Source organism: Cervus canadensis, chromosome 23 (assembly GCF_019320065.1).
Source record: "Cervus canadensis isolate Bull #8, Minnesota chromosome 23, ASM1932006v1, whole genome shotgun sequence".
NCBI lineage: Eukaryota > Metazoa > Chordata > Mammalia > Artiodactyla > Cervidae > Cervus > Cervus canadensis.
Window position 1 is genome coordinate 48041896 of NC_057408.1, and position 16047 is coordinate 48057942.

Genomic DNA, 16047 nt, shown 5'->3' on the forward strand with positions numbered 1-16047 from the left:
TCTTTTGCACAGAGCTGGTCTGCATTGTCCGTAGACTGGGTGTGTTCAGGCTATGACTGGGTGACTGGCTAATCGGATCCTGGGCAGGAATCCATGGCCCATCTCTGCCCTGTGGGAGCCTAGACTGATCAGAAGTCACAAAAGGCTGTTTGGTTTGGACCGACTGTGTTTGTCTGCATAGTTATCGTTTCTTTTTTTTTTTCCCTTTGATTTTCAGATTTCAAATTATTCAACATTTAGAAATCAGGTGGTTTCCCTGTACAAGTCCAAATCTCCAGATTCTTTCAAAAATATGGAGCAGCTGATAAGTTGGGCCTGCACGTCCAAACGGCAGCAGTTGCTGGAGTGGGTGGAGGTGGGTAGAAGCTGCACAGCCACCCCCCTGCAGCCCGGCTGAGGCTGAGGACCCTGTAACCACTGACACCCTCACCTCCATTGCTTGTATGTTCATTCATTCTACCAGAAGTGCTTACTGGGTTCTGTAGACAGAGTTCAAGACCCCAGCGAGGTCACCATCCAGGAAACCAGGGTACACGTCATTGTCCGTCTCCTTGGATGGGCAGCAGCTTAGACGCACAAAATAGCTCATTGTCTAAAGAAGGTTTTTCGCCCTCAGTGCTGTAGACCTCTTTGCTGTGAGGGGCTGTCCTGCACCACATGGAATTTTCAGCAGCAAGCCCAAGTCCCACCTCACCAGGGGCCAGCAACACTCCCTTAATTTCAGCAACCAGAAAACATGTCCAGGCTCTGCCAAAGCTCCTCTCGTTGGCAGAATCACCACAGTTGGGAATCGCGGATCTAAAGGTTTGTGGTGGTGCGTGGAGGAAACACCATTTGAAATTTCAGCAAGATCTTAAAAGAACTTATCTCCGCACTAGAGATTTGGATCAGCTCCAGGCTCAGGTCCTTGGCAGCCCTGCCACCCTCACTGTGTGCCTCCATCAGCAGGTACCACAGGAGGTGACAGGTGTCCACTTCCTGCCTACCTGCTGGCTGAAGATCCTCCAGGAAGGGGTTGTTTCATTCACCTTTCTGTCTCTCTGTCTGGCACTGTTAGCTCAGTCAGTGGGTCCTGTACTCAAGAAAAATGATAAACCCACACCCCCAACGTCGGTCAACTTTTAAAGCCTTTAATTAAAAGCAACTGCTCTTGTCCAGCTATCATATCTTCTTTTTAACAATAAAAGCCCAGCATTTTAATATCTATTGCAAGTTCAGCAATCTAAATATCCAGATTCATACTTAGTTATTTGTTTTTAAATTAACAACTTTCTAGATTATGTATCAATATGAATTCCCAGTATTCCAAAATTTTGGCAAAGGGCAAAATTTTGGCAAAAAATTTTGGCAAAACTCAACACATTAAAAAAAAAAATAACTCTGAAGTGTGAGCGGTGTTTCTGTCGAGTAGAATTATTAATAGTTGTCTGTGCTTCCTCTTTGAATGCTCTTTAGATGAGGAGAGTCGCTTTTCCCTGTGAAATCGTTTAAGTACAAGGAGAGAAAGGAATCACCAAAACACAGCCTCTTTGTTTGTAGGATTTGGTGATCAACTTTTCATTTTTACCCATCATTCACTGGGCTTGCCATTGACCCTGGGTTACAAACATGATGGTCACTTCAACTTGATCCCAGTCTCAACCTCACCTTTAGAGAATGGTCTTATATCATCTCTGAGTAAAGATGTCTTTGCCTTTAGTTTTAGGGGAATGCTTAGAGACTGCTGAAGTCTATTTGTAGAGAGAGTGAATTTCAGAGTAAAGAAAGAACTTCCTCCAACATACCCCAAAGTGCAGCTAGGATCACAGTGTCTGCAGTTTTTCAGCTGAATTAAGAATCTGAAACCTCTTCTTTAAAATGCTGAGAAAGACCTTCTGAATAACTACACTCATTACCTTTCCACACAGAGTAATTAATCAGATTGTAAATCGTCACTCAGCAAGCCCCCAAGGGAGTGGTGCATTCATTTTGGTGAGGAAAGAGAGAAAAAAATAGTTTGGAATCCAGATGGGAAAGTGGGGAGCAGGTATAAGAATTCCATCACTCATTGAGCAAATATTTATTGGGTGTTGTGTTAAGTGCTAGGCCTACAGCTGAAAAAAGGATACAGTCTCTGTCCTCAGTCTGGAAAGTTCCATAGGAATTCATTGAATCACCACAATAATAAATGTAAGTTCGAGATGGGGCCTTTGGCTCCTGATAAGAGAGAAGAGAAAGAGTGGAGAGACGTTGAAAATAAATAACCCCCTGGAAGAGAATTGTGTGATGACTATTTCTGGCTGGCTCTGCAATCTGAATGTTTATGCCTTCGTTACATGAAGTTTGTTCATTTCAGGAATGATGGGGATTACAAGATTTGCAAACAGTTCAGTAAAGCTCTGACTTAAACAGCTGTAATGCTATTAAGATTCCTGCACCCCGTGTCAGCGTCTCCCGCTGTTTAGAAAACAGCATCAAAGCTCACCTCCCTGGCGCTCTTAACGGTAAACGGAACCAGGTTTGTTTTCATGTCAGCATTCTCTAAAGCCACTCGGTGTTTCATTAAATCACTAAACCAAGGGGATGCAATGCAAGGTTATTACGCTGTAGCATTGTTCTAAGGCTGGGGGAGGGAGGGTGGCAAAGAGCCAGCCGAAACCCTGTTCTCCCCGGTGATTAAGGAAGATTAGTGGAAATGACTGACCCCCTGTTACATTTGCAGAAATAAAACTTCCCAAGTCAAAGTTCTGTACTGATCTCGCATCAGGTCACGGTGACTCTGTGCTCATCCAGGGATTTAAGAAGACGGTGTGTGTGTTCTTGAAGGAATGCAGAAGGAAACAGCAGATCGGCTTAGAAGGCAAAAGTGGGTCTTTAGAAATGAGCCTGTGTACAGAACGGGCTTCCCAGGTGCCTCAGTGGTAAAGAATCTGCCTGTCAATGCAGGAGACACAAGAGATGCAAGTTCGATCTCTGGATTAGGAAGATCTTCCCTGGCGGAGGAAATGGCAGTTTTGCCATTTCATTTCATTTTCAGTATTCTTGCCTGGAAAATTCCATGGACAGAGAGCCTGGTGGGCTACAGTCCACAGGGTGGCAAAGAGTTCAGACACGACGGCACACACTCATTGTGTACAGAACAAATGGCTTCCCCTTCCTGGGTCCTTCTTCATCCAAAAAGAAGAGGTGATAGAACCCACCAGCATCTAGGTCTGTCCCCAAACTAGACCAGGGACAAGCCCAGTGGAGTCGTGTTAAAAAATACAGTCTTTTGGAATTTGGTCCCCAGTTTCTCCCAGAAGCAATGCTATAAATGACGAGTATATATCTAGGAAAGTCCTCTGAAATTTGTTTTGTTTGTAACAAACTTCAGCTACATTATTCTGAATTCAGTGTGTGTTAGAGAGAATTCGTTGACTTATTGTCACTATTTGTAATACTTCTGATTGGGGAACTAAGATCCCACATGCCATGTGGTGCAGCCAAAAAGAAAACCCCAAAAAACCAAGAAACACCTGAGCACAGTTTGAACTCAGCTTATTGTTTTCCTGTTCCCACTTAGTTCACTCCTTTATTGGAAGTGGTTCATGGTAGATGTTATCTTTAGGTCATAGTCACCCCCATAGGTGACTTTTTTTCACTGAGAACAGAATATACACGGCCTAAGTGTATCTCATACATTTGATGCCTTAGACATATGTTAGGACCATGGAGGCGCCACTACCCAAGTATGAGTGTGTTGTGCGTGGGTATGTATGATGAGTAGGTATATAGGAAGAGTGGGATGCTGGGGGGTAAATGGAGAAAAAAGGAAGAAGAAGGTGGCATCGAAAGGGCTGTTGGCACCTCTGAACAAGAGCACTTCATCCTCAGAAACCCCCTTCACAAGCCTTTACTCTAGGCCCAGCCTGGGCCTCAGAGGTGCTTTGGGGGAAGAATGATGGGGGCTTCAGACAGATACCGAGTGTCTACTGAGAAGTTTAAAATAGAAAATGTGCAAACCTTTGAATGTGTTACATTTTAGGCATGTGAAATCCACCTCTTTCTCACAGTCTTATGTTCTGCTGTTTTTCATTTTCATTTTCACTGACCGTAGATCTTTCTGCTGTGGTGGGAAATTCATGCATCCCCATTTGTATTTTGTCTTTAAATGTTCTGTTAGTCTAAATGAAATAAAAGGGTTCAGAGACTGTCAATAATCATAGGATTATGGATACATGCATGGTTTCCTATCCATCACTGTAGCAAAATGTACCAGTGGGAAGCCCTCCTCCTATGTTTGTGCCAGAGAGCAGTAAGGAAGTGCAGTCACCATCACCTGGTCAGGATGGTTGGGACACGTCACCTTTCTCCCTGAGGGACAGCTGAGGTTTACCCTGGACGACTGGGCAGTCCAGGACCTGACTTGAAGTCAGGCAGTGTGGGCAGGGGACAGGATGCTCAGCTGCATGATGAGGAAGCATCACTTGCCCTGCGGTAGGTGGACACCAGGCAACTTCACACGTCCACAGCCTCTAGGTTCCCAAGAGGGCAAAGCTGACCTCTTGCTGTTTCTCGCAGCCTCCTGCTCGGCGGATTTGGAGAGGCCTTGCTGGTTTTCTCAGAGCGGAAGGGCCCCTAAACCCGGGGAAAGTGGACTCCCAGGCTGTAGTGGAGAACACCGCGCTGTCCAGGTGATAGAAAGCAAGGACGGTGAGGTACCACTGCTCGCTGCAGCAAGAACTATCTGGGGTCTCTAGGATGCTTCAGGGAATGGACTGTGTCGAGAGGCTCCCCAGGTCCAGCTGACTGTGTCCCGCGCCCAGATGTGCAGAAAGAGACGCAGGGTTTCACCTGCGTGGGGATGGCTCCGCCCACCTGGATTGCCGCGCCTGCTCCGTATTAAACACCCTTCAGCGAGCAAGCCTTCACTGCCGGGTAGTGGAGGTATTGTGTCGTGGTTTTGGTTTTGTGTTGTGATTTCACAACCTTGAAGGCGTCTCTGACAACCTTGCTGTCAGGTTGGCTTGCCTCGAATCCACACTCACTCACTTAGGGGCACACCTAGAATTCCATGAGGGGGCTTCCCCCGGGGGCCCAGTGGGGGCGCAAATGGGAGTCCTGCGCCAAGTAAGACGCCAGCAAGGACACTGTTTCTCTCGAGCACTGAAGACTTTCTGTGGTTGTGTGTTGTGTTGAATTCTGAACACCCTTTTGGGCCCACCATCAGGTTAAATTGGTACTGTTGATTACCCAAGGGTAATGATTACCACTGATGAAAAAGCCCTGATGGTGAAACAAATATAAGCATGTAAACACACACATATTTTTATTCATAACCCATGTGATTCCCTTATATCTCAGAAGAGGTTTCAAATCATTGGAACCTGAAATACATTTTTCAGGCCAGATTAAAAATTTAAAACTCTAAATCTTGCCTTTATGGGAGTCTGAAGAAATGAATTTGCATGGAATGGTCATTTGATTCTGAACCTTGATGATGGTTTAAGAAAATAATGTCTAACTGTAAATATTCCTGCTCATAAGAGGTTTTCTGAATACATTATACTCTGCTAGGAGTCAGTTTTGGTCATTTTGAGATGTCAAAGGTAGTGAAGTCCAGAGAGTCCTGTCCAGGCAGGATCCAGGCCTTGCCGGATTGGATGTTCATGTCAGTAACGAAGGACCATCTCCAGTATCTGGGAAACAAGCCTTGTCCATTCTTGGCCTTGTGAAGACTAAGGTCAGCTGAGTCAGGACATTCTTCCCACGTTTTCTCCAGGCTGTTGCAAAAAGCAGCAGAAGATGAAACAAATAGGAATAGATTAGTGTTTGTGGACCTTGAGTACCTTACATTCATTTCCTTGTCTTTTCCCGCTCTCTGCTTGCCATTTAAGGTAAAGATGTTCAGAGTGACCTTTACACATATATAGTTGCACTTTGCTTTTTGTTCCTAATCTGTGATGTCAGACTTGCTACTCAGGATCAAATAGAAAATCTGGGTTTAGAATTTTCCTTGTTCTTTTGCTCCTGTAATGGAGAAGGCAATGGCAACCCACTCCAGTACTCTTGCCTGGAAAATTCCATGGATGGAGGAGCCTGGTAGGCTGCAGTCTATGGGATTGCTAAGAGTCGGACATGATTAAACAACTTCACTTTCACTTTTCACTTTGATGCATTGGAGAAGGATATGGCAACCCACTCCAGTGCTCTTGCCTGGAGAATCCCAGGGATGGGGGAACCTGGTGGGCTACTGTCTCTGGGGTCACACAGAGTCGGACACAACTGAAGCGACTTAGCAGCAGCAGCAGTTTGCTCCTGTAAAACCCTCTCTGTACTGCTGAGGCTGGTTCCCTGTTTGCAGAAAGTGACATCTGTCCAAATGTCATCTTATGTCTGTCCTTCCAAGTGTCATTTGAGCAAATGAGATTCCTAAGGCTGGAAAGAGCTGTGCATGGTTAACAAGCCCCCTCCCCTGTTCTAGCGGAACTAACTTCAAAAACTTTTGCAGCAAGTTTTTGTTTTGTTTTTTTAAAGAATCTTTATAAAGGATTTTTGTTTGTGTGATTTTTTAAAAAACTGCGTTCGAGAATTCCATTGTTTTTAAAATCTCAGGTCTTTTCTTAGTTTGACACCAGCAAGAGGCAGAGGATAGGTGTTACCTCAGTATATTTTTCTGTTTCCTTTAGCTTCCATTTCTTCATGGGCTTTTTTCTTCAAGCTTTAACCACCATCTTTTATGCGCAAGTGCACATGCTCAGCTCTGATATGAGGGTGAGCCTGTTGTTATTCAGTCGCTAAGTCGTGTCCAACTCTTTGAGACCCATGGACTGCAGCACACCAGGCTTCCCTGTCCTTCACCATCTCCCAGAGCTTGCTCAGACTAACGTCTATTGAGTCAGTGATGTCACCCAACCACCTCATCCTCTGTCGTCCCCTTCTCCTCCTGCCTTCAATCTTTCCCAGCATCAGGGTCTTTTCTAATGAATCGGCTCTTTGCATCAGGCAGCCAAAGTATTGGAGCTTCAGCTTCAGCATCAGTCCTTCCAGTGAGTATTCAGGACTGATTTCCTTTAGGAGAATGAGCCTAGAGCTCTGTAAATCAAGGAACTTCTGTCTCTTTAGCTCTTATTCTTTGAGGCTCTCTGGGTCCTTGGGCCCCCAGGCAAGGAATCCACAGATAACCCCAGCACTCCCTTTTACCTGAAATGATCCACTTGGTCAAGACCTATCTGGGGCATGTCCTTGCTGGCTGCAGGTCAAAGCCAGGGTATTTTTAGTTTTTTGTTTTTTTTTTTAAATTTTTCCTAATAATGAATATGATTTCTGTCAAGAGAGGCACGGTTCTGTCTGGTGGTATATTATTACAAATCTGCTGTGGATATAAAGAAAAATAAACCATTTATTTTCTTGGTAATTTGCCTTTCTCTTCAATGTTGACAGGAGAGTAGAGTACAAAAAAAATGTTGTTATCCTGGGGGAATGAGTTCTTACATTTTAAACACAGGCCTCAGGACTTCTCTGGTGGTCCTGTGGTTAAGACTCTGCACTGCCACTGCAGGGGGCATGGGTGTGATCCCTCTTTGGGGAACTAAGATCCTGCATGCCCTACAGCCAAAAAGAAAGAAAGAAATCCAAATACACCAGTAATAATAATAATAAAGCCAAAACACAGGCCCAGACTTCTACCAGCATCTAGGCCACTTATCTCTGCAGAGTGAGTTCCACCCCGCTCCTCCTGTAGACCGCCTGCCCTGTCCCGTAGGGTAACCACCAGTCAGGTGAGGTTGCTGAGCACTGTGATGGTGGCCCCCCCCCCCCGCCCCATCCCCCGATGGTATTTATACACCTTGCAGTTCCTGTCTCTTCCTCTTGAGTCTGGGCTGGCTCTGACATTCTGGCTGCCAGTAGGAGGTGATAGAAGCAATGTTGCCAGATGTCCAAGGCAGAGTCGAAAGCAGCCTAGATCTTCTTGAGCAGCCTCTGGGGAGTCCTGAGCTGCCGTTTAGAGGTCTGACTCCCCTGAGGTGGCTGTGCTGGAGAGACCAGTGACAGGAGCCCCATAGACAGTCCTGCTGCACCCAGCCTTCTAACCGTCCCCCTCCAGGCTCCCGGACGTGTGACGGGAGCTGCCCTGAACCCTCTGGGCCCAGCCAATCTACCAGCCGAATGCCATCAAGTGACCTCAGTCAGTGCCACGTGGTGCGGAAACATCAGAGCCTGCATGAATGCCTGACCACAAAATCATGAGATACGGCAGAGTTGTTTCAAGCCACTAAGTTTTGGGGAAACATCGCATAATAGGGGCTTCCCAGGTGGCCCTAGTGGTAAAGAACTGGCCTGCCAATGCCAGAGACATGAGATGTGGGTTTGATCCCTAGGTTGGGAAGATCCCCTGGAGAAGGGCATGGCAACCCACTCCAGCATTCTTGACCAGAGAATCTCATGGACAGAGGAGCTTGGCAGTCTACACCCATGGGCTCGCCAAGAGTCAGACATGACTGAAGCAACTTAGCATGCACACACTCATGCATCACACAGTTGAGAGCCTTGCATTCTCCTCCTCTCGAGTGGATCCAATCTGAGCACTCTCAGTCCCTCCCCTGAATGGACTGTTGCTGCAGAATAACCAGCGTCCACTCCAGGTGCCCTCCACCCCAGAGCTGCCCTGAGGAGGGGGCCCCGCTGACTGTCCAGGGCTTGCCCAGATACCCATTACAGAGCAGGATCTGTGCCTTTGGGTCAAAGAACCTCACGTCCATTCATTCAAAAGCTACGAAGAACCCACTATGTGCTGGACTCTGTTTTGGGGCTTGCGGATACAACTGTGAATAAGACGAGTGCCTTGAAGCTTACTTTCTAGTGGTAGAGACAAGAAAGAAGTAAATAATGAAATTTCAGAGAGACTTAAGTGCTTTGAAGAAATAAAGTCCAGATGGGAAGCACAGTCTTCTGAAAATCTGATGAAAAGTAAAGGATATCTCTTCCAAAATGTGCAGCCTCATACCTGTGTGCACACACAGACACGCACACACATATATACGCGTGCACACTGACGCACACACACAATTAAGCATGTAGTCAGGGGACTTATTCTCCCTGAAGTCCATCTGTTGGGCCTCTGTTGGACTCCGGTTAAGAACAAAGGAGTGAGAACCTCTTTGGGGGACATAGGGTATAGTCGATTGTCCCCATAGTGGAATGTCCGCCACTGGTCTGAGTGGAGGCCAGATCACTGGTACCAGATGGGCCTTGTGCAGACAGTGGTGCCGTGGAAGGCTCAGCCCTGCCTCGGAGTTGCTCTCAGCTGGTGTGGGAGACACGTGCAGACCTGAAGATGGATCTTGTGGTCAATTTCAAGGACATGACGCACGTGGTATGAGCCCGAGGAAAGGATGGGAGGAGACGTCCGGCTGTGAAGCCCAGCATCGAAACTCACTGTGGGCCTCGCAGAGTGTTGCCCAAAGGCCTTCACTCCTGCAGCCTCCACCTAACCCTCACAAGGAGCTGCTGGCGGAGGAGCTGCCGCTGTCCTCGTTTCTCAGAGGAGAAGGTAAGTCGCCTCCCTGTGGGGGATCAGGGCGAGGGGATTGGAGGGGCCTGTGTGACCTCGCAGCCCTGCCTCTCAGCATCCACGGTATCTGCCCTCCCCTTGAGGGTGACAAGGGGCTGGAGGGAGCAGAGATGGACCTGGGAAGTCTGGCCACGCTCAGGGAGTGACCTCCAGTGCATCAAGACTCAAGAGGCCAGGTGGTGGGTTGGGCCAAGGCCGGGGTGTTTTGAAGGCCTGGCTGGGAAGTCACGTTTGTGAGCTCCGTGATGCTCTGGATGGGGTGCAGGTGCTCCCCCACATTATATCGCCTGCTCTTCATACCCCTGGACTTAAAGATGACACCTCTGAGAGCCTGACAGGGCAGGAAAACAGCCTGCTCACCGCTCCTGAGCCGAGATTCCAAGGCGGCTTTCATGACCCTTCTGCCCTGGCCCCTCCCTTGTTACAGGTGGTCTATGGGCTCTGCCCACCTCAGCCACTGGGATCTGAACAAACCAGAGGAGCCAAGCCCCCTCACGGGCGGCCCTTCTGCAGGGCTGAGGGGAGTGCTGTGCCCCGGGGCGTCCGCCACGCAGGCGGTCTTTCCGGCAGCTCCCAGGTCCTCTGACTCGGGCAGTGGACCACGGGAAGGCCGAGCCCATAGTGGAGCTCGCATGAAGCTCCCTGTGTTCTGGAGACTTTCAGAGACTCAGCCATCCTGTGCTCCCAGTGAAATGAGGGATCCTTTGCCCCCGCTGCGAGCTGGTTTTTTTCAGTGGTCTGACCAGCAGTGGCTTGCCCTTGGCAAAGCAAACATCGGCATACAGGCCTTCATCCAGTTCCATCCAGGACACACTGGGCCGGGGTCTGAAGGAACGGTGCCCGGCTCCACCCCCAGCTCCCCTTCCCTTGGCCATGGAGGGTGGAATTCCATTTAAACAACCGCCTGAGCCAAAAGGAGCATCTGAGTCATTTATTTCGATGACTGTGTGAAGAGGCCGAGGGCTGGGGCATGCAAGGCCGCTGTGCCCAATTTTGTCTTCACACCTGTCACTCTGAGGGAGCCCCTGGGAGAGCAGTGGAGACCTTGGAGACGTGGGGATTCAATCCAGGCACCGTTCCCTGGGTCCATGGTTCTTCATGGCGGATTAAAGGGAGCTGTTATTGAAAAGGGCTGTCAGTGGGGGACAGACCCCTAGGTTCTGTCCATATTCTCTCACCACCCCAGCAAGTGATGTCGATCATTCTTTATTGATCGCCTCTTCTCTTCGTTCATCACATACCATCGAATGCCCACTGGCCGCTCGTCTCTGCTATCTGCAGGTGTCTCCAGAACGCTCCATGTCCTCCAGCAGAGCTGACCTACCATCTCTGTTGCTGCAGGTGAGGCCTGGCGCTTCCCACAGGTGAGGCCGTGGGTGGTCAGCCTCCCACGGGGGTAGCTGTAAGTTGTCCTGGAGGCAGGAGCTCCCTTGTCCTGGTGGGAAGTGCTCTGGTGACCTTCTGTGTGACTATAAACTACAGCAGATACACCCTCCCTGTTCTCAGGGATGCCCTGAGTCTCCAAGAAGACCCTAAGACTGAGATTTTTATTAAAAATTTAAATTTTTAAAAATGTAAAAATTTTGTAAATTCTATTTATTTAATTAAAAAAAACAGCTTTATTGAGATATAGTTGACATGCCCTAAAATGTACTCATTTAAAGTGTACAGTTCAGTGGTTTTTAATATAGGCACAGAATTCTGCAACCATCACCACTATCTAATTTTATTTCTATTTTTTAAAATATTTATTTGTTTGATCCCTGGGTCAGGAATCTCCTGGATCCCCTGGAGGAGGAAATGGCAACCCACTCCAGTGTTCTTGCCTAGGAAAACTCCCATGGACAGAGGAGCTTGGCCAGCTACAGTCCATGGGGCCACAAAGACACAGCACGAACAAAAACAGTGATTGGTTTATTTACGTGGCTGCAGTGGGTCTTAGTTGCAGCACGTGGGATCTAGTTCCCTGACTAGGGATTTTACCTGAGCCCCCTGCACTGGGAACATAGTGTCTTAGCCACTGGACCACCAGGGAAGTCCCACCACTATCTAATTTTAGAACATTTCCATCAGCCCCAAAAGAAACCCTGTACCCATAGTGACTCCTTCCTCCCTCCCCCACTCCTGCTGACCCAGGTAATCCACTTTCTAGCTCTACAGATCTACCTCTTCTGGAGATTCTGTATGTACAGGAATTATGCAGTAGGTGGCCCTTTGTGTTAGAATCAGGTTTGTGAGTAGTTCCTGTCCTTCTATCAAAGCTGCCCTCCCTGCTAGCTATGCATCTGCCTGGAGGGGTGGGGCAGGTGTCCTGAACATGGAGAAAAGCTGAGGGTGGGAAAAAGGCTGCCCAGGCGTCTGCAGGTGGATGAGGGAGCTCCATAGAGGTGGCAGGAGAGAAGTGGTCCACACTCTTGCAGAGCCCAGTGGCCACATCTAAGGTTCATTTTTTAGCCAATGCCCTTTATGGTTCTCAGGCCTTCAGTAAAGTCTGTTTCGCATCCCAGCCTGCTGTTGGCTGTCCTCTGGGGAATAAAGGGCCGGGGTCTCCCATTTGTGGTGAAGCTGGGCAGGGTAGAGGAGGAGAGGTCATCACTGTCCAGCTGGTGGCTCCACTTTCAAAAGCTTTCAGCTCCCCAAACTTGTCCTCCTCTCTCCAGAGGTCTTGAAGGTACAGTAGAGTCAAACTCGTCATTATACTTGTGTGTGTTGCCTACTTATCACGAGTTCTTTAAGTAGAGTGCTCTCTCCCGGGAGGAAGGAGAACACCAACATGGCCATTTGAGGGTTCACTTCTTACAGAACAGATTCATGCCCACAGGTGACAGAGGACAGGGACCAAGAAGGTCTTCCATGAAGAAAGGAGGAAAGATGGCCCCAGCGTCCCACTTTTCCAAGAGCCCAGGCCATTTGCAATGTGATGGAGCCAATTCCCCACTGCTCAGATCTGAGTCAGCCTTGTAACTTGTTCTGGATGATAAATGCAGTGAAAGTGACCCTACGCATTTTGAATCAATGCCTTACTAGAAGTCTTGGACACTTCCACTTGTATTCTTGGACTTCTCCTCTGAACCCTCTTCTTGACCAGTTCAGCAAGAATCCTGCCAAGCCAGTTTAGCAAGAATGCCCCCTCCCTCCACTTGCTACCTGCCCGAGTTTCCTCTTGGTATTTTTCCATCCACTGACTCCCTTGCCCTGCCCACTGGCTGTAAATCCCCAGCTGCTTCCATTGTATACTGAGTTGCATTCAGTCTTTATCTCCTGTTATCTCAAGTTGTCTTGACTCATATTGCAATAGTCTTAAATTAAGTTTTTCTTGCTTGTTTAACTCTCCCCGATGCATATTTTCATTGACTACTTCCACTGTGAGAATTAGTCCGGACAACCTGTTGGAGAATGAGAGACCATGTGGTACAGAAGTAAGTCCTCCCAGCTGAGGCCATTCTAGAGCACCCACCCTCAGGTAACTGCAGTCACATTAACAAGCCAGGTCAAGATCAGATGGACCCCAAGTCTCTTGAGAAAGAGTAAATGTCCCATAGTTCACTCCACAATGATTTACAGTGAATTGATTTGCAGCAATATGGCTCAGATGATAAAGAATCTGCCTGTAATGCAGGAAAATTGGGTTTGATCCCTGGGATCAGGAAGATTCCCTGGAGAAGGAAATGGCAATCCATTCCAGTATTCTTGCTTGGAGAATTCCATGGACAGAAGAGGAGCCTGGCAGGCTACATTCCATGAAGTTGCAAAGAGTCTGACATGACTGAGTGACTAACACTTTCACAGAGAAGAAAAGCAGAGCAGAAGGACCTTTAAAAAGAGCCTCTGCCCTGAGCACCATGGGTCCTGCAGGGTGTTATGGCTCCCGTGGCATTAGTGAGGGGGCAAACCTGTGTTTTTGGCCACAGTTCCGGGAAAGGAGGAATAGAGCTGCAGCTGACTGCGTGGGTGTTGCAGCCACTGGGCAACAATAGAGAGGGAAGGGAGGGAGGTGCCTCGGGCAGGAAGGGACCGGCTTGCGCTAGGGCTGCTCTCCTGGGATGTGCCAGCTGGGAAGCAATCAAGCTCTATATTTCAAATCCCTTCAAGTGAAGGCACTGGGACTGAGTTGTTGATAGCAGGTGAAGAAGTCTGCATTATTAGCAGCAGAGCCTCAGGTTGGTGTCACCCCTTGAATGTTCTCCTCCCAGTCTGCCCCTCCCCGCGCCTGGACCTACTGTTCTCCACACAGCTTCTCTTACCTCCTCAGCCCTTTCTTCTTTTTTATTTTGGCTGAACATGGTAAAAGATACATAAGATAAAATCCATCATTTTAACCGTTTGTAAGTGTACAATTAGGTACATTCACAGTGTTCAAAAAATGAAGATCATGGCATCCGGTCCCATCATTTCATGGCAAATAGATGGGGAAACAATGGAAACAGTGACAGACTTTATTTTCTTGGGCTCCAAAAATCACTGCAGGTGGTGAGTGCAGCCATGAAATTAAAAGATGCTTGCTCCTTGGAAGAAAAGCCATGACCAATCTAGATAGCATATTAAAAAGCAGAGACATTACTTTGCCGACAAAGGCCCATCTAGTCAAAGCTATGGATTTTCCCAGCAGTCACGTATGGATGTGAGAGTTGGACCATAAAGAAAGCTGAGTGCCAAAGAATTGCCACAGTCAAAGCTTTTGAACTGTGGAGAACACTCTTGAGAGTCCCTTGGGCTTCAAGGAGATCAAACCAGTCAATCCTAAAATAAATCAATCCTAAATATTCATTGAAAGGCCTGATGCAGAAGCTGAAGCTCCAATACTTTGGCCATCTGATGTGAAGAGCTGACTCTTTGGAAAAGATCATGATGCTGGAAAAGATTGAAGGCAGGAGGAGAAGGGGGTGACAGAGGATAAGATGGTTGGATCACTGATTCGATGGACGTGAGTTTGAGCAAGCTCCAGGAGTTGGTGATAGACAGGGAAGCCTGGCGTACTGTAGTCCATGGGGTTGCAGAGAGTCAGACATAACTGAGCGACTGAACTGAACTGAATAGGATTGTACAATCATCACTGATGTCCATTTCCAGAATTTTTTTTTATTATCTCAAGTAGAAATTCAGTACCCATTAGATAATAACTCCCCATTCCCTCTATTCCTTCCCTGTCTCCTAGCTCCCAGCAACCCCCTCTGTAACCTCTGTGCAACCTTCTATGTCTATGGATTTGCCTATTCTAGGTATGTCATGTGAGTGGAATTATATATTTGTCCTTTTGCGTCTCCCCAGTACTTTATTCTTTTTTAAAATGTTTAATACAAGGATTAATTGATTTATAATATTGTGCTGGTTTGTGCCATACATCAACATGAATCAGCCACATGTTACAGCATGTGGGATCTAGTTCCCTGACCAGGGATCCTGACATGGGAGCCCGGCATTGCGATTGCAGAGTCTTAGCCACTGGACCACCAGGCAAGTTCTTGCACTTTCTTTAATACCCAACCCCTTCCTTTGGCCTGCAAGAGTTGGGTTGCATGACTTTGGCCTTGGGGTGTCCCTGTTCCCATCAAATCCCCAAACAAAACTAACAAGTCACTCTTCCTGGTCATGCTGAGCAGGGCTGGGAGGACACCCTGCCCTGCATTTTCCTCTCTGCCTTTGAGTCCAGCTGTTCTCACCCATGCCCTCTGCAGCCCTGGCTGCTCTTGCTCCAGGTGGATGGGGAGCATAGAGGGCGCCATGAGCCTCAAGTTTGTCTCAGCAACCCCCAGAGAGTAGGGTCCACATTCCTTGAGCAGCTCCAAGGGGCCCACCCAGTGTGAGGTCAAAAGCTTAATGAGCAAGTTGAGGTTCAGTAGCAGAAGCCCTGACTTGAGGTGAGTTGGAATCAGACCAGCCCTGTGGGACCGGAACAACCTGATGGAACCTGAGGCCTGTAGGCACCTTGTCTGTCCAAGTGGGTGAAGTCAAGGAGATGCTGGGGAAGATGCAAAATGTTGCTAAGTTTCCACCCTCTGCTTCTCCTCCCTCATCCTAACACACACAGAAACACACACACTTGCTCACACACAGACACTCATGCACACCTGCCTCAGGGACTTATGTTTTTAAGGCCTGAGGTGAGAGGTTTACTCCAGCTATTAATCAAAAATGTGTTCTAGAAGACCCTGGGGGCTGTGAACAGTGGGATCAAAGGTGACCCCGAGAGGGAGAGAGGGATTTTTTCCCCAACTTCCTAGAGGGGACAGCGCTGCTCTGGCCCTTCAGCACACTGGGGACAGTCCCCGGAGGCCTGTGGGCAAGGGCTGTGGTGGCCCTTGAGGTGGGGAGCCTTGAGGGCCTGTGCTTCCCTGAGGGGGTGCGGGGGAAGGGAAGAGCGGGGGAGAGGAAGGACTGGCAGCTTGTTGTTGCATGACCGCCCCCCCCCAACCCCGCCCCGGGGACTCTTTGGTGGCCTTCCATCAACTTTGCCCTCAGTGGGAGACCAGACAGTAAATCCACTTTGTCCTCAGACACAGAATTTATTTTCTTTC

At 48.2% G+C, this 16047-nt stretch overlaps 1 protein-coding gene and 1 long non-coding RNA gene across 10 annotated transcripts in view; both read left to right on the plus strand.

Annotated features, from left to right (window-relative positions):
• The window catches only part of TMEM241 (transmembrane protein 241), a 112263-nt gene extending 107355 nt beyond the window's left edge, over positions 1–4908 (plus strand). For 4 of the 9 annotated variants that reach the window (XM_043443744.1, XM_043443752.1, XM_043443747.1 and 1 more), the window contains one exon: positions 4540–4908. In XM_043443744.1, coding sequence (XP_043299679.1) covers positions 4540–4718 — 179 coding nt within the window. In that variant the 3' untranslated portion in view covers positions 4719–4908. Of the gene's footprint in view, positions 1–217; positions 4519–4539 lie in introns of those variants that run through there. The other 5 variants (XM_043443746.1, XM_043443750.1, XM_043443749.1 and 2 more) reach the window with 4 other exon arrangements.
• A 3470-nt stretch (positions 4909–8378) lies between these two features.
• Positions 8379–13960, plus strand: LOC122425580. Its single transcript, XR_006264916.1, has 3 exons — positions 8379–9511; positions 10814–10873; positions 12354–13960. It is a non-coding gene; the product is annotated as an uncharacterized LOC122425580 (long non-coding RNA).
• The last annotated feature ends 2087 nt before the right edge of the window (positions 13961–16047 follow it).